Here is an 18,537-nt window from a genome sequence, read left to right on the forward strand (position 1 = left end):
TGTAAAATTTAGATAAGCACTCTGTAAAAGCAGTTCTCTTATCTTAATATAACATATCTTGAGACAGAAAATTAAATAGGAAAGCTTGTATGTTTAGAATGGCTTGATTTGTTTTTTACTAGTTTGCAATCTACATCCAAAGCTAATTTAATAATCTAGATATCATTAATACTTTGCAAAGTATTTAGCTGTGCTGTTTTAAAGCAAAGGAATACTCTTGTCAGTTGTCTTTTCAATTTCAAAACATTTTATTGGTTTTACATAGCGTATCTGAGATAACAACATTTCGAATGAAGCAGTTACAAATCAGTTGTCTTTTTAATTGCACCAACATGCTTGCAGTCATTCCTCTGCAAAATAAATGTGCTCCATCTACATTGTTCATTAATATTTAACATCAGAAAGTATTTTCAAAGGCACCTTTTTGCTTTTTTAGTAGAGTTATTATTGCAATGTTGTAGCATCAAAGCACATGCAATTAGAATACACTCAGGTGTCACATGACTAATAATGTTGGGTTTAAATGGAAAGATTTTTTTGGTTGATGCAACTTAAAGTGGAATTTGAGATAAACAGCAAAATACTAGATGGTAGTTAGACACATATTAATGGCTCCAATAGGTGAAACAAACAAGCTGAACAATAATATATATGCCAGAAAGTAAAACCAAGTGTTTAGGAGGGATGGACTGCCAAGAGGGTATGCTGAGGTCTGTGAGAGCCCACAGACATGCTAATTGTCTGAACTGCTGAAATTGGTAAGACTTGATGACACATAACACTTGTGGTAGCTTACATTTTGAGCATGACTTTTGGGGCAATAAAATCTTAAGCATTTGTCACTACAATATTTACTCCATTAAGGAAATTAATGGCAATCAAACATGCAATAATTTTTGAACAAGTTGAATAGGGCAAAGTATCTTCGCAATTTAGGTGTTCTACAACAAAAAATCTATAAATCAGTCTATAAATAAGAAATATCTAGAATTTGCCTAGAAATATGTTTGTGGGCAGACTGCAGTAGAATATTGTGGGTTCCTCTAATAGTGTACATCATTGCACAGTGCTTCAGTGGGCTACAAAATACTTGGATTATTTAAATACAAGGTACATAACACTTTTTTTAACTAGTGAAGTCCTGAGATTACATGCATAATATTAATTATAGCTCTTAAAGTTGAGTTTAAATCATCTAAATATATTCCAGATGCAACAAAATTACAAAGTGTACTGTATGGATTATACAGCTAAGGAAAATAATTTCTTGTATCAACATCCCAAAATGTTTTACATAATTACATCATATCATAGTTTGCCCAGAAAACCTCCACATCATAAAACCCCTGCCTACCCTAATGATACCATTCCACAAAGATCATTGCATAAATATACATTACATCTTGTTGAACATATTCAATAGGAATATGGTGGGCAGATGTTAAATAACTGTATGAGGCTTGTAGCGCCCATAGAGCCTATAGCTAGGTGAATAATGCTTAATTTCATAGATACAACATGATTATTATGTATATGTAAAAAGTGTTAAGAAAAAGCCACTTGTTCAAAATCACTTGCAAATGTATTTCAAGGATCAACATCAATCCAAATCAATAAAATTAGTTGTAACTATATGTGTCTGAAACCATTCCACATGTCTAAAGGAGGACTGCTAGTGTACCAGGGGTGATCACAATTCAAATAGATTCAGTGGTCTAAAATGTCACCAAATTATTAGGCTGCTATACCATTTAATATGTGTCATAGCTATCTATTATGATGCCATACCTACCCAACACAAGAGGCAAAATAGCCTATCCTTGTGCACCACCTATTCAGAAATATAAAGAAAATTGAAAAATCTGTCCCTTACTTTCTGTGAAGAAGTGGTGGTCTATTTGCAGAGGTCTAATACACCCACTGCTTAGTCCAATCAACAGTGAGCATGACGTTTCCTGATTGCAGAGCTATAGAACTGACTAAGCAAGGAGTGTGTCAGATTTCTGCAGAGAGGCCATACAGAGCAAAAGTGCTTCTCTACAGCATGCTGGCAAGGGACAGACTTTTCTTCTCAGAATGTTGCTGCTTTCCTTTTGATTGCACCTGAAATGTATTTAGCTGATTTCAACTGAATGGTTATTTTGGATTTAAGGGTTAGTTCACACCATAAGCAGTGCGTTCCGGTCCGATTCTGGCCGGAATGCACTGCCTCACATTCCAGCTCATTCATTCATTCATTGACGTGAATGGCACCATAGCCACGCCCTCCGGCCACAATGCGATCGCCTGCAGTGTGGTCTGGTGCGATTAAAATGCTGCAAGCACTATTTTGATCGCACCAGACCGCACTGCAGGCACAATGTGCCTGGCGTTCCCATGCTGGCGATCGCCTTGCGGCCGGAGGGCGTGGCTACAGTGCCATTCAGTTCAATGGCCACCATATCTCCTCCTGCCCGGCAAAAAAGTGAGCTGGCTGCAATGCGAGGCAGTGCGTTCCGGCCAGAATCGGACCAGAATGCACTGCTTATGGTGTGAACTAACCCTAAGGGGTCTATTCACAAAGCTGCCGAGGGCAGCCGAGTGAATGACCGATCAGAAGTGAAGTGAGCCGAACACTGTTCGGCTATTCACTTCAGGCTGGTACGGCTGATTTTGGCCGTACATCGGCTGAAATCAGCCGTACATCGGCTTGCTTCGTGTGGCTTCGAATCAGCCAAACATGCTCAGCAAATGGCTATTGAAATTGGCCAGCTTCGGCTTTCAGCATGGCTCCGCCGAGCCGAGGCATATGCGATCGGCTCGACTGAGCCGCTCGGCTGTGATCGGGAGCTGTACGGGCTATTGTGAATAGCCCGTACAGCACCCCCTCGGTTCTCCTGAACCAAAGGGGTCCTGGGGCCGAAGCTAGCCGAAGGATCGGCCGAAGCTACGGCCAGATCCTTCGGCAGCTTTGTGAATAGACCCCTTAGTCATAGTAGAATAAATGTTCCATTTAACATTTTTTTTTTTTTTTTTACTTTTTTGAGTGAAATATAAAAAGTGTGGGCTATCCTTTCACTGAAAGACACCAGCCTAACAAAATGGCTTTAATGTGTAGGATCCTGTCTAATATCTAGAGCAATATGCAATCCCCCTGTCATTATAATACAAGTACACACACCCCGAAGCATCGAGTAAGTGCATGCACCCTGTAGCATTGGATTAGTGCTATCATTTATGATTTTAATAATAATGCCTGATGACGATAGTAGTGTTGTTGCTAGTGATCATGCTTATGTTTTATAATAAGAATGTTGTTTTATATTAGCCAAACATTGATTTTTGTAGCATTGGCAGCCTTTATCCTAATTCTATGCATTTTTATTATTGCTGTTTGTATTGCTGATAATTATGCAGTAATTGTTTGTTTTTTTTTATAGATAAAATTAGCTTTTTCCAAACAGCGTCTAAAGCCATTAACAACACGGATCCTACCAAATCCACTGGCGGCAGCTGTGGCTGCTGCTGCTGCCGCTGTGAATTCACATTTCAGTCTCCGAACTGCTCCAGCAGCCTCACTATTCCAAACTTCAGCACTTCCTCCAGCACTTCTGAGGCCAGCTCCTGGGCCAATACGGACCACCACTCACACACCTGTTTTGTTTGCTCCTTATTGAACTTCAAGCAGGGATGACTGTACTGCAATAATTTTTTTTTCCAAAACTAAATAAAAAAATATATAAAAGAACTATGCAGTTTTATTTATAGTTTGAAATCTAAACTAAGCCAGAACTTTTAATAGCAGAAAATACTGGAGATAAACAAGAAAGGTTGTATTTTCTATGAAAGCATTCTCTAATGTGCAGTTTTCACGTTAAATTGCTGTATCATGTGGAAACATATTTCCTGGCCCATGTATTTCCTGCATTATTAGCATTAAAGGTAAGGGCATTATTAAGTTTCAAGATGTCAATATTTACCTTAATAGGGAAACCTTGACTTTTGACCAAACATTTTATGTAAGTCTTTGACACTAGATATGATTTGCCTAATTCTGGGAATTTTCTGAGATCTAGAGCATCTAAAGGACCTGTTCAAGTAAGGCTTCCTGATATCACCTTTGCTCCTTTTTTAGAGAAACTCTGGAGTTGCTAAAGAGCGCAGCAATGGTATCTCTAGTCTTCTCTCTTCTACTGACCAAGAGTGTTTTTGAGAAACCACAACTTCTTGTATCAAGAATATAGAAAATGAGATGTATCTGTCTTGCCCATAGCAACTATTGGAACCTAGTTGCTTTGTGTAAGACTAGAAACTTTCAGAAACTTTTATTCATTTAAGAAAATGCTGACAACCATAGCATGTGGGGAACACCAGGTAGTGATTGTGCATACAGGAAGCTAACATGTCCCTTGAGGTTAGTGGAGTTCTGCTTTAGCTTTTTGGGTACCATATTCCAACCCTTGTACCTTATAGAGTTGAGAGATGGGGAAATATTTGGTGACCAATGTAGAAACACTGTGAATGGTAACTTAAGTCATGCTTAGATCAAGTTTGCTAGGTACCTAAACCTGCTGGATGCTATAGGTATTTTGAACACATAGGTATTTGTTCACTTATTTAGAAAAAAAGGACACAAACATTAGCAGATCTTTGAATTTCCAGAATATAATTTGAACGTTTCTTCAAAAAATAATTTAGGCTCTATAAAAACATAAAAAAACAACTTAAAGGGGAAGAGGATTATGTGTACCCTCATCTAAATATGTTTACTGCTGTATTATGGATTGTTATATAGTGGATGAAATACAGTATGTAATGTATTATATGTGCCATGTATGTATGTGTGGACTAATGTCCTCAGACTTTTCATGTATGTGATATTGTTCTCTGTATTAACGCACAGATTTATTCCTGTTGCTCAGCCATTATGGTATAGGCTTCTATTAAGTATGCTATAGGATTTATAGCTGAACTGTTAAATTAGCTTTCCATTGTGGGAGTTAATTCTAATGTTGTAAGATTGTTTTTAATGGGGAAACAGTGCAATGTAATTTTCATTTAGGGAATATATTTAAATGAAATACATTCCATGTTTTAAACATAGTTCCTGCTATTTCACTATAAGTATATACATTTTATTTGCCTTTTGGAGCTATTTTCATGGATTTTACCAAACATTAATTTTTTAAAGAAAAAGACTCATTTTAAATGAAGAAAATGCAAATTAAAAATAATTTATTGTGTTTATCAGAGTAAGGAAGATACATGCCATAAAGTGAAATAAATTATTAAATGTGTATTCACAGAATTAGCAGTGGATTGGTAATCTCTTATACAACATCTCTACTGTTAGACTTTGGTTTCAAAGTTGCTGGAAACATGCTGCACACTCTAGTTGTTCTAGTGTATGTGACCTGGTACATGTTACATAACAGAATCACCTTAGACAATGTGTTTATACAATGAAACATATTCAACTGGGACAGGCATGCAAAAACAATATGGCAAATAATTACCTGTTTTTGTTTTTTGATGCTTGCTTCAGAAATTCAAATAAAGGTACATTCAAAATGTGGGTAAAAACACAAATAACATATGACTGTCACTACCAATAACACAGCAGTCTTTGTTTTTCATACTCCATATGTTTTATTGCTGGTTGATCATGGCAATAGATCTGTTGATTTTCAAATTTCTGCAACAGAGTGACAATGCTGTTCATGTTGCAGTAAACTAGCTGTCACCCTGTAGACATGGCAGTTTAGGTCTCATGTCGATGGGTGTTGTTTTCCTGCACTTGATGTATATTTGGAATACACATCAAATGCAGGTCAGCAAAATCCCATTGACTTTAACTGAGCAGTACACCTGGCAGTTGAGAGGCCAAACATTTTGTTTGAACTGGAGGCAAGAGGTCACATTTTTCTTAACATGAGCCTTTAGCTGGACTTCAAGGGAGCAACAAACAAATCAAAACCCCCAACTCCAGCCAACACTTTTTAAACTGTTACAGGTTTTGAAAAAAAAAAAAAAAAGGTTAAAACAAAAAAGAATAAAAGCTCACCACTGTAAGCCCACCTGTCAGTATAATAGTTCCCTTGCTGTCATTTTTGCTGGACAGCTTAGCCTACATATAAAGGTGGAGGAAAAATACAAAAAAAGGCATATGAAATATTATAAAATCATATAATGAACATTTTACACACACATGTTTAAATTCCCATGTGTCACGTACCTTGGTATGAGCCTGTAGTGACGAGGAAGGCCTTCCCTTGCTGCTCTCGCCTGAGCCCCACTGGAGATGGAACAGTAGTTATACAGACAGAGAGGGGCACGAGTGCCTGTGGCTGGTATGACTGCTGGACACACTGGATGTGCTGATGCTGACCACAGGACGCCAGAGGCAGCTGAGGCGTAGTCAGGGACAAGCCAGATCGGTAACGTGCAGTCAGCATGGTACAGGAAAAAAAACCTTCCTGCACGTGGGCAGGAAGGTACCAAGACTGGTGAGTGGCGGCCTGGAGAGCCCTAAGGAGATCGCTGTGGAGAGCGCTGGTTTAACTAGGGCCCTGTGGGGTCTAACCAAGCTGGTTAGACCCTACAGAGCCCTGGCGAGACCCTACAGAGCCCTGGCGAGACCCTACAGAGCCCTGGCGAGACCCTACAGAGCCCTGGCGAGACCCTACAGAGCCCTGGCGAGACCCTACAGAGCCCTGGCGAGACCCTACAGAGCCCTGGCGAGACCCTACAGAGCCCTGGCGAGACCCTACAGAGCCCTGGCGAGACCCTACAGAGCCCTGGTGAGAACATACAAAGCCCTGGTTTAACCAGGGCCCTGTGGGGTCTAACCAAGCTGGTTAGACCCTACAGAGCCCTGGCGAGACCCTAAAGAGCCATGGTGAGACCCTACATAGCCCTGGCTTAAACAGGGCTCTGTGGGGTTTTACCAGGCTTTGTGTGGTCTAACCAGTCCCCACAGAGCCCTGGTTAAACCAGGGCTTTGTATGTTCTCACCAGGGCTCTGTGGGGTCTCACCAGCCTGGCAAGACCCCTCAGAGCCCTGGCGAAACCTAAACATGAGGCCCCACTCAGGCCTGTGGGGTCTCACCAGGTCTCTGTGGGGTTTAACCAGGCTGGTGAGACCCCCAATGAGTCCTGGTGAGACCTCACAGAGCCCTGAATAAACCAGGGCTCTGTAGGGCCTCACCAGGGTTCTGTGGGGTCTCACCAGCCTGGCAAGACCCCTCAGAGCCCTGGCGAAACCTAAACATGAGGCCCCACTCAGGCCTGTGGGGTCTCACCAGGTCTCTGTGGGGTTTAACCAGGCTGGTGAGACCCCCAATGAGTCCTGGTGAGACCTCACAGAGCCCTGAATAAACCAGGGCTCTGTAGGGCCTCACCAGGGTTCTGTGGGGTCTCACCAGCCTGGCAAGACCCCTCAGAGCCCTGGCGAAACCTAAACATGAGGCCCCACTCAGGCCTGTGGGGTCTCACCAGGTCTCTGTGGGGTTTAACCAGGCTGGTGAGACCCCCAATGAGTCCTGGTGAGACCCCACAGAGCCCTGGTGAGACCCTACAGAACCCTGGTGCTGGTGAGACCCTACAGAGCCCTGGTTTAACCAGGGCTCTGTGGGGACTGGTTAGACCACACAAAGCCTGGTAAACCCCCACAGAGCCCTGTTTAAGCCAGGGCTATGTAGGGTCTCACCAGGGCTCTGTGGGGTCTCACCAGGACTCATTGGGGGTCTCACCAGCCTGGTTAAACCCCACAGAGACCTGGTGAGACCCCACAGGCCTGAGTGGGGCCTCATGTTTAGGTTTCGCCAGGGCTCTGAGGGGTCTTGCCAGGCTGGTGAGACCCCACAGAACCCTGGTGAGGCCCTACAGAGCCCTGGTTTATTCAGGGCTCTGTGAGGTCTCAAGGCACTGTATACACAAATGATCTGCGCCAGTAAATCGAATAAAGTGAAAGCTACTAGGCACTGTAATATTAGGACACAAACAAATGAATGAATAGTAATGTGCCGAGCTAATAAAACGGGAATTTCGTATAAAAGTGAATACACTAAACACATAAGTATGACAATATCAGGCATGAATCCTCAGTAACATGCTGGGCTCTGGGTATCCAAATAGCATTAAAAAAATGGTGAGCAAAAACAATAGAGTCCTATAACATCAAAATTCAATGTGAAGGAATTCTTGGAAGTGACGAGAAAAAACAAGGAAAAACTAAATAGGTGATCATCAATCTTAGGAGGAATCCGAAGGGCCACAGCCTAGATAACTATTCCATTCCTAGACTATCCACACCCGGTGAGTACTAGTGTACACAGGGGTGCTCACCTGAGATGTAGATCCACACAGTAGGTCTCCTAACGCAGTTTCCTTCTTTGAAAGAGGAGGGAAGCCCTTAACACAATATCACTGCATCCACTCAGAACAGCACACAGGGTTAGTGGACACAGAAAGAGACAAGCAAAGACACATAGCACGTACCATCCAGCAAAGGGTAATTTATTGACAAAAATGGTACTCACATGAAAATGATAATCTTAGACATCAAGACAATCCAGAAGGAATGCCCACAGTAACGAAACAGGAATTAAAAAACACTCCCATCCATCCAGCTCAAATGGAGGGATGACGTTGATAACTCCGCCCCATGCACGTTGTGTCTTACCTGACTTTGTCAGGAGTCTTTGCCAGACCCCTGATGAAGTCACGTAAGACGCAACACACATAGGGTGGAGTTACCGAAGTCATCACTCCAGTCAAGCCGGAAGGATGGGAGTGTTTTTTAATTCCTGTTTCCTGTGAGTTCTGTGACTCTGAGGATTCATGCACTGATATTGTCATACTTATTGATTAGTGTATTCACTTTTATATAAAATTCACGTGTTATTAGCTCGGCACATTACTCTTCATTCATAGGTAACTGTGACAGAGAAATGTTGGGTTTTGAAACATCTGAAACCAGAAGTACTCAGAGGTTCTAGATTCATTAAGCAAGGGTCACTGGTCTCCTGCATCTCTCTGTATGAGATTACATACAAATTGTAGGAGTTACAGTTAAAAAAGAATGGATACTGTTTTTGATAAATACTCTATGCACATACAGCAAGACACTTTAAATGTATGCATTTACTTAATAAGTCTAAATTAACTAAGTGGTGAAGTATGCTGAAGTGCAGTGAAATGACCAGACAGACTCACAGGCAGGGGCATCTAAAAATAATATAAAGCTTTTCTTGCCAGTAAGTGGATACTTAAAGTGCACAAAGGTTCACTTCATGGCACTTAACATAATTTCAGTTGCACAATGCATGCAAAATTTGTGCAAAGAAATACTGACATAATTGTTTAATAAGCCCAACTGTACTCACATAAACTGAAAGATAAAATGTGATTGGTTACTGTAAGTTACTTTTTTTTTTGCTTTATGTTTGCTCTTTGTACTTGATCTTAATTGAATATTTTATGTGTATTCCTGCATTGATACAACTGATGGACTGAATTGTAGTGAAAAAAGTGGGTGCAATACTAATATATGTTTAAGCCTTAATACGATGCAGCATTTGAGGTAAGTGTAAACTCCATGTGCCACTAAAGTTACAAAAACATGAGTCTTATATGTAAATTAGGTTTTGGCCCCATGCAATACATATTAAAACATTCTATAGGGTCACTTACTAGACTATGAATGAGTGTGCAGCGCTCGGGGTCACCAATGGGTGAACTATCAAATGTGTAACTACGTGTTATCAAAAGAACGTGTTATCAAGAAAATATATATAGGTGTTTATAATCTTTAGTGTATAATCTGTTACCATACCATAGTTGTAGCCAGTGAAATATTAAATACCAATTTCACTTCGTGCAAAAGTGCAATGAAATAAACCTTGTTATAAAAAAATTCCTTGTTACAATCAATTAGTAAACGTGCATCAAATCAATTCAAAGGTCATCTATAAAAGTGATAAACATCAAATCAACTCAAAGGTAATCTATAACAGTGATGAATAATCAAGTGAGTCTGAAATATATATGATATATTGATGATGAAAAAACTTCAAAAAAGGGTGCTTAATAATCTTTCTCCCACACCATGTGTTCACGACAAAAACTCCCCTCTGGGGTGCGCACTCACCAAACCATTATTGTTTGTAAGCAATAAAGAGATGAGAAGCTGATATGTAATCCCAGCAGCCATCTCATCAGAGTCCCATGGATCGGTATTTAACGAAAATAAAAAGGGAAACTCCTCATGGTGTAGTCGACATAAACATTTATTTAAAAAAAGTAGTAACTTACAGTTAAAAACGAATAGATCGGCCGATCACAGGCCGCGTGCGGATATCCTGTACTTCCTTGTTGATCGTGGTATTGAGATGTGTAGCCCTGCGGATATTACATATTTTATCACTTACTAGACTGTCTAATTGCATAGAAATAAGTACTTGCAAGACACAAGATTATCTGATTATCTACAGTATGAAGGAGCAGCAACCAACTCCAGGACTTTCATGTGCACTAATACAGTTCCTTTTCAAACTGCAGGAGTTAGTAGGGTAAAATTAACCAATGACCTTACTTGCTATGTTCTACCAGTACCAACCATTACATCAATTTGAGTTGAACACACAAACGTTGTTATTTAAACTAAAGCAGTCAGTCATTTAAAACTTATAAATGTAAAAGTCATAACTAGCAGCACAAGCACAACAGCCTTTCTCAACCAGGATAGGGTTCCTCCAGTGGCTGCTAGGGGTTCTGTGGGGGAGCTTGAATAAGCTTGAAAGGGATTTTAATCCTTACCTACCCAATGCAAAACTAAATAAAACAAGCTTTGACGTTATATATACTTTAAATTCAGTTCCTGTTTACATACTGTGTAAACCAATTTCTTCTCAACACTTTCACTAATGTTTCTGCAGTAAAGTAACATTCAGTCACCACTGTATAGTGCTATGCTTTTTTCCTGTGCATTTTTCTCTATTTGTAATTCAAAATAAATACCAATAAAGAGTACATTTAAAAGTATTTATTCACCATCATTGATGATGGGTTTGACAATCATTCTAAGGACATAAGACACAAATTTGAGAAGCTGAAGCTAAAATATGGGGTTGCCTTCATCTATATGAAATAAATACATTCATTTTCCTTTCCGAGACTAGTAAAAATTCCCTCAGGCACATACTTTTTGAAAGAGTTCTATATATTTTTTAAGGAACTCTTTGTTTAAGTTAATCTTCTTACATTGCTGACATGACAGTAAACTTAGCAGAGAGGTTTTGCCCCTATAAAGGTTGAACAAAGAAAAGATCTGCAGTACAAACTGAAACACTAGTGTTCTACAATGAAATCAGGGCATGGAGTTAAAGCTTTGGAAAAGAAAGAAAATAAATAAAAAAGAAACAAACCCATAAAAGGCATTTGAGAAATTAGATCTGGCTCACCTAGGGAAATAAACACAGATAAATGCTTCTAAAATAGAAACAGAAAAATGTGTCTTTTTTATATTAAATTGTTCTATTTTTTTCTTTTTGAGAGTATTTTGGCAAAGAACATCCTTTGTCCTCACACACCTATGTTGTATTTACTAGGAATAAGCAAATGCCCCTGGGTTTGATTGGGGTGGGGCAGGGGCTCATCAAATTCTGTTTACAAGCTTCTCTTTTCACATTACAGCACTACTTTCTCTTTAAAGTTTAATAAAATGTCAGAACAGAGAAAATTACTAGAGTTTGGACAGTATGCGTAGGCAGTAAATAGAAACAAACAAGGCAGTTTTTACTTTGCAATAAAATAAAGTGTATACTCTGAGAGACAATAGGCCGTAGGTAGCCGAGTGAATGACCGACCTGAAGCGAAGTGAGCCGAACGATGTTCAGGCTATTCACTTCAGGCTGGTACGGCTGATTTCAGCCGTATATCGGCTGAAATCAGCCGTACATCGGGTATCTGTGCGTGGCTTCGGGTCCAGCAGGCTACTCGCTGCTGTTCGGTCTATGCTGGGTGGCATTCGGTTCGTCTGTTCTGCTCAGTCCCTCTGTGGGACCGAGCAGAACAGAAAAATAGTTTCAAAAGTATAAAAAATTAAATAGAAAATGATTGTGCAGAGCTAGCAGTGACAGCTAGCTCTGGCCAACTGTTTTCTACTGGCCGGCGGTTCTGCTGCCGTAAAAAAAAAAACGAAAAAAAAAACATTTTCGCTATAGGAATGCATTGCTAGATTTCTATTGGCTATTTCAATTTGCAATAGCCAATAGCAAACTAGCTATTGTACCCGCCCTCTATGCTTCGGTTCTACTGAACCAAAGGGGTCGTGGGGCCGAAGCTACCCGAAGGATCAGCCAAAGCTACGGCTAGATCCTTCAGCTGCTTCGTGAATAGACCCCTATGTAAGCAGCTTGGTCAGGCCACAATATACACTATATTGCCAAAAGTATTGGGACGCCTGCCTTTACATGCACATGAACTTTAATGGCATCCCAGTCTTAGTCCGTAGGGTTCAATATTGAGTTGGCCCACCCTTTGCTGCTTCAACTCTTCTGGGAAGGCTGTCCACAAGGGTTACTAGTGTGTCTATGGGAATGTTTAACCATTGGAGATGGGCTAGATGTTTGAGTCAAACATGAGTTCAACTCGAACATCGGCAAGTTGTCTGTTCGCTGATTGGGCAAAGCCTTGCATCTGACCAGAGGCTTATTTGCCCAATCAGGGTCTAGTACTCTGTAAGAGCCAGGACTGGGCAAAGTCATGATGACTTTGCCCAATCATGGCTCATCTGTTACAACTGTAAACAGTTGGGCGGAGCTGTCTGTCACTGCTAGCTCTGCCCAATTGCTTATATGTTGCCGGCATCTGTCAAAATGCCATTCTGCGGCGGATGTTCGTTGCAAACGGATGAAACAGCAGTCATTGTTTTTTTTAAATTATTTCTATTTATTTTTTATTGTTTTATTTTTTATTTCGTTGAGTCGTCGTTGTGGTGGACAATGCTGGACGTCGTGATTGATGCTGGATTATGTTGGTGGATTTTTTAAAATAAAATACTTTTTTTTTCGAATAAAGGATTTTTTCAAAAGTCTGGCCTCTTTTCTTTACAATTTTATATAACCCTTTAGTGAATGGGTAGGGGAACAAGTACCCCTTACTCATTCACAAGGGGTGGCTGCATCTGGGTGCCCCATAATTTACCCTGATGTGAATAAGCCCCCTGCCCGCACCCCCTCAACCAACACCCCAGGGCTTGTGGGGAAGAGGCCCTTGTCCCTGGAAAAGCACCCTCCCAGGGCCGAGGGCATGTGACCTGGTATTGCAGGGAGGGGGTTGGTGCTCGCTCGCCCCCCCCCTTTCCTGCCAGGCCTGTGCTCGGATCAAGGGTCTGGTATGGAATTTTAGAGGGGCCCCCCCATTTTTGGGGGTGGGGTTCCTCCTTAAAATTCCTACCACGACCTTAAGAGCCTGATATGACTTTAAGGGGGAATCCCACACACTTTTTTTTGCATGGGGTCCCTCCTAACATTTCCAAGGGAGTGCATCTCCCTTGGATACAGCTTGACCTACAAAAGGGGCATCCTGAGGCCGTGTGTCTCCCGGAGTGGAGAAGTGGGGTGACACCCCGCCGTGACGCCATCGCGCATGCGCGGTCATGTTATTGGCGCCTGCCCGTGGCCATCTTGGTGATGGACGCCGGCAGTGAGAGGAGGGGACGTTCAAGGAGACTAAACAAGGAGACTAATATACTTATCTGTATGCAGCAATACAGGTCATAGATCTTCCTAATTTACTCCATGACAATGACTTTTGTGTGATTACCTACCTGTATGGCGTAATACAGAACTGCTTGATTACCCCAATGGAGTTATCCCCTTAGAGACTGTTGCATTTTATATGTAAGAAGCACTACAAGTTATCTTTGTGACTGAACATTCCTTTAGGGACATTCCATATGAGTGAACGCATGACTGAAACACATCCCAGCGTGTTCTGCATTTCAGATCCATCACATAAAGATAAAATTATTACACGTAGCCTCGCAAACTGGAAGCAGTTCAAAGAACTTTGGTGGATGCTTAAATGGATGAGGCAAAGTATAGATTTTTAATAGACGCTATTAGGCTAGTCCTTGAGCTTCATACATCCTGGTTCAAAAGGGCCCATTGCAAACAGCAAAGAGGTTCAGCTATAGGCTGTACATTTTTCCCTGGGTTAAATCTATTTGGGAATGCAACTTCTTTAATGAAAAGGTAAGTTTACTACTGATTATGGGGAGACAGGCTATTGATGACTGTCTGTTTGTGTGGGGAGGTACAGAGGACAGTCTACAGGAGTTCATAAGTAAATGGAACAATCCCAACTGGAATTTAAAATTCACCACTCCCTACAGAAAGAGCAAAGTGGATTGTTTAGATTTTGCTATTAAGGTTGAGAATGGGATAATTAAAAGGCAAGTCTATCAGATGTAGACTGCAATAACTTTTTGCATTTAGATAGTTGCCCTCACAGGCCATTGACATCCCAAGAGGGCAGTTTTTAAGATAGGGACAAACCTGCTGTGATAAAGATATTTACCTGCAATCAAAAGGACTGAGACAGAGATTTTTGAAGACCTATAGCCCAGAGATAGCGGAGAAATCCTTTAACCATTCCTTGGAACAAGATAGAAATGCCCTGTTGAAAGACAAAGCAATAGAAAGAAGGGAGGATGAGGTCCCACTGTGTATTGTTCCCTCTTGTGAGCACAAAGTGAAGGTAACTAAGACCATTAGAAAGTACAGGCCTATAGTCAGGTTATCTTACCCCCAGTACCTTGGATATTTTTTGAAAAGGATCCCACTCTGAAGGATATTTTGCTTAAAAATCATATGCAAGAGAACACCCAGGCACCTTATTTACTGGGGAGAGGTGTTTTAGGCACTGCCATAGGTGCTATGCCTATAGACACATGAAAGATGATAGATATAAAAATATTCAGTTTCCAATCACATATCACTGGAAGGGCACTTTAAATGAGGTCTTTTCTAATATGCAATGCAGACACCATTGTCTACCTCCTTGAAAATTAATGTGATCTCTAATATGTGGGTCAGACTAAGCCCACTTAGCAAAATGAGTAGAAGAACATGTGACAAAAAAAGAGAGAATTGATCATAGTGTATCTAAATATTTTGGGTGCCATACAGGAATGAATTAAATCCATTTGATGTCCTAAGCACAACTGATGCTGCCCGCCTTAAACCCTCCATTGCTTAACTGTCAATACATTAAAGTGACACTAAACTTGGGAGTTAAACCTTAAAAATACATTCAATTACCTTAACTATTAACAAAAATGTTTCTTATTTGTGTATCACTCAGCTGTAGATCTTCAAAACATCTCTGAATTCATGCTGACACTGCCCTTCTGGATATACTCACTTATACTCAAAGAAGCAACATTCAAGGGTACTTGAATGCATTTTTAAGATTTAACTTTTGACTTTAGGGTGGTGTTAAGACTCAATTAGTGCTGAAAGTGAAATAAAAGATAGAATTAAAATTATAAACCTATTTCAGTTTTCTTCCAGGCTAGACTCACAACAGTATAAAAAAAAAAAACCTCAGATCAAACATGGATCAAAATCAACCAACTGACTGAGGCCTTTTATTTAGAAATTATGAGGTAAATAACTTATTTGATAAATTATAATTAAGAGGTCTAGGGGGCTTTAATGTGCCTGTGCGGCCTGGAGAGAGAGGACATGCAGTGCAGGATGTAAATAAACAATGGAGGCCATGACAATCGAATAGTGGAAGTATATTAGTATATACAGAACTATACATTTGTGGAGGGGCTGGGTGGGATATGTCAACTCAGGGCAAAGAAGCAAATAGAATAAGTGCACTTAGCTTTGCTCAGGGCTTGCTAGCTAGCAAAACACTCTGTGGTGCCCTCTTCCCTTGGTGCCCTTAGTATGTGCTTATTTTGCTCAATGGTTAATCCAGCCCTGGTGCCACCATAACCGTGATTTGAGTGAATTCACATGTATAACTCCCAATAATGTTAAATTAAATGGAAAGGAACAGATCCCATTGAGTTTTTAAATCCTCCTTAGTGTTACTGGCCGAAATACCCAAATGGTGCTTGCAGCTGATTGACTGCAAGCCCTGTTTGCCTAAGATTTTCCATCCGGCAACTTTGATCTTCTGGGATGCTGGCCAGAAGGGGGCTGACAATGACACCCACTTTGTGAATTTCAGCCAGTTCAACAAAATTTGCATAGTGTATGGCCAGCGTATCTCGTTCTCCTCTTAGAGCTGATGAGTAGGGATTTACGGGCATTGATGATGTTAAAGCCAATCACAGGCTATCTGAGTAATCATGTGATCAGGAGCTGGTCCTCACAGCTCCAGATCATTAGTACAAGACCTCCAGCACCAACGAAGGTTCGGATATATGTAGCCCCATGTGGGAAAGCCCATCTCCATGAGGCCATATATCTACATACACTGGGTGGGAACAGGTTAAGATTGATATGTACATATTTTTAGGAACTGAAAATACAAATAAACATATGTTAAAGATAATAGTTCATTGGTTAATAGTTATTTTCTCATATCTCCATATTCCGCTTCCCCCATGGCTTCCCTGCAAGAGAAACACGATTATTTATAATGGTTGTCAATAAATGACCAAAACCTTTAACAAGGATCTAGTTTTCCTGGTGTAAGCCACGGTCCATAAAATGAACTGTATATAAGATGATTTTTTTTTCTTCAAATTTATAGCTAAAGGGATGGACTTTTTTTAGTTTAGTTCCACAACAGTGCTAATGCAAACCTTTTCCTTGAGAACCTAGAGCATTGTGTTCTAGTCTACTCCAGTACTCTCCACAAATGACAACTTTAAAGTGAAACTATTAACAAAACTGTTCCCTATTTGTGTATCACTCAGCTATAGATCCTCAAATCATCTCTTAATATGTGATGACACTGTCCTTCGTTCTGCAGGGCGGCTGTTTTTGGTCCCTATGTATGGTCCCTATGTAAGTTGTAAAGTAGACACCACTCCAAGCTTGCGCCTTTGATAGACTATAATTCCAATACAAGTTAGTAAACTATTTTAATTCCTTAACAAGAATGAGATTGGAGCAGTGGCTTCTTAACAACACACACAGGGACCATGGAGAATAAAAGTAGCCACCCTCCAGAAGGAAGGACAGTGTCAGCACAAGATTTAACTCCTGAGTTTAGTCTCACTCTAATAGCAGGAGAAAAAAAAAACTAGGCTGCAAATATTCCACATATTTTTTGTTTATATTTTCCCCAGTTTTGAAAAAAAAGGTCCTATGTAAATGGAAAAGGTATCAGAGTATTTTGCAATAAGATATGGAGGAAAATTATAACTTTAATATGGCAACTCTGCCAATCAGGTCTGACAATTCTTACAATAAATGACCAAACAATCATGGATTAAAAGTGATACATTGGACTAAAATTGTATTTTAGTGCAAAGAAGGAATTTTTTTCAGAGTTCAGCTGAAAGTCTTTTACACTATACCATCTCAAGGCAATGCGTTTAGGCGATATATACATACTATCTACATCACATTTTTGTAAATGTATTTGGATAGTCACTTCAAATACAGACTTAAGAACCACTACAATACTCATGTTTTTTTATATTTACAATACAGTCCTTGATGCAATAAATGTATAAATATTAGTTTTCAATGTCAGTGTAGTTATGTTGAAGAAAGGCTGTTTTAATTTAACAATTGATGTAACAGATGTCAAGGATAATTTTTTTCACAATATGCACATACTGCTTTTCTACAAATCTGTTACCCCTTTTATTCATTATCACTTTATGAGAATGTGCATAAAATATGTATTTATATCAGAAACGTCTTCAAGAAAAATTCAGCGAGTCCAGTTGCCTTGACTTATTCTTTACAAATATACCATGACCTGGATGAATGAGAACCTTCACAGACATATACCAGAACGGTATTGTAATGATACAAAACAAGCTGGTTAATATGCAGGATCACTTTCTAGTTATGTTATAATTATTTGTACATTCTTCTATACCTTATCCTAACAAAGGACATTTTTCAATAACTGTAGGAAAACACTGAACAGAGCTAAGAGCTTAGACTGGGAGAGGAATAAGCAGCAGAAGAAGCCAACGTGTTGTGATGCAATACTCATGTGCTTACAAGGAACATAATGATGAGATGAGAGAGCAGAATGAGATCATGAGAAAAGAGATGATAACTGTGACTTGACTCTTTTCACAGTCCAGTCACAGTCCTGGAAGGGAAAAAACCTGTGTTAGTTAGCTGCAGAAAGAAAGTGTTCGTTAGCTGCAGCAGGGAGAAATCAAGTTCAGTGCAGTCCAGTGCAGTGCTTTGTAAATCTCTGTATAAATAAAAATACCAATCCTATGACATCTAATAAGCTCCTATATAATATGCCTAGAGTTTAGCATTAAAGTGTAATTTTAACTTTTCATAAGTGTTGGTGTGTGTGTTGGGGGGGGGGGGGGGTGGAACGGGATGTGGG

General features: G+C 40.2%; 1 protein-coding gene across 1 annotated transcript in view; it reads left to right on the forward strand.

Annotated features, from left to right (window-relative positions):
* ZNF385D (zinc finger protein 385D) overlaps nt 1-3,872 on the forward strand; it is a 279,849-nt gene extending 275,977 nt beyond the window's left edge. Inside the window, exon 8 of the mRNA XM_018570233.1 lies at nt 3,420-3,872. Coding sequence (XP_018425735.1) covers nt 3,420-3,656 — 237 coding nt within the window. The 3' untranslated portion in view covers nt 3,657-3,872. The remainder of the gene's footprint in view (nt 1-3,419) is intronic.
* Nucleotides 3,873-18,537: the final 14,665 nt, after the last annotated feature.

This window comes from Nanorana parkeri, unplaced genomic scaffold, assembly GCF_000935625.1.
Source record: "Nanorana parkeri isolate BGI_ZX_2015 unplaced genomic scaffold, ASM93562v1 scaffold37, whole genome shotgun sequence".
NCBI classification, from domain to species: Eukaryota; Metazoa; Chordata; class Amphibia; order Anura; family Dicroglossidae; genus Nanorana; species Nanorana parkeri.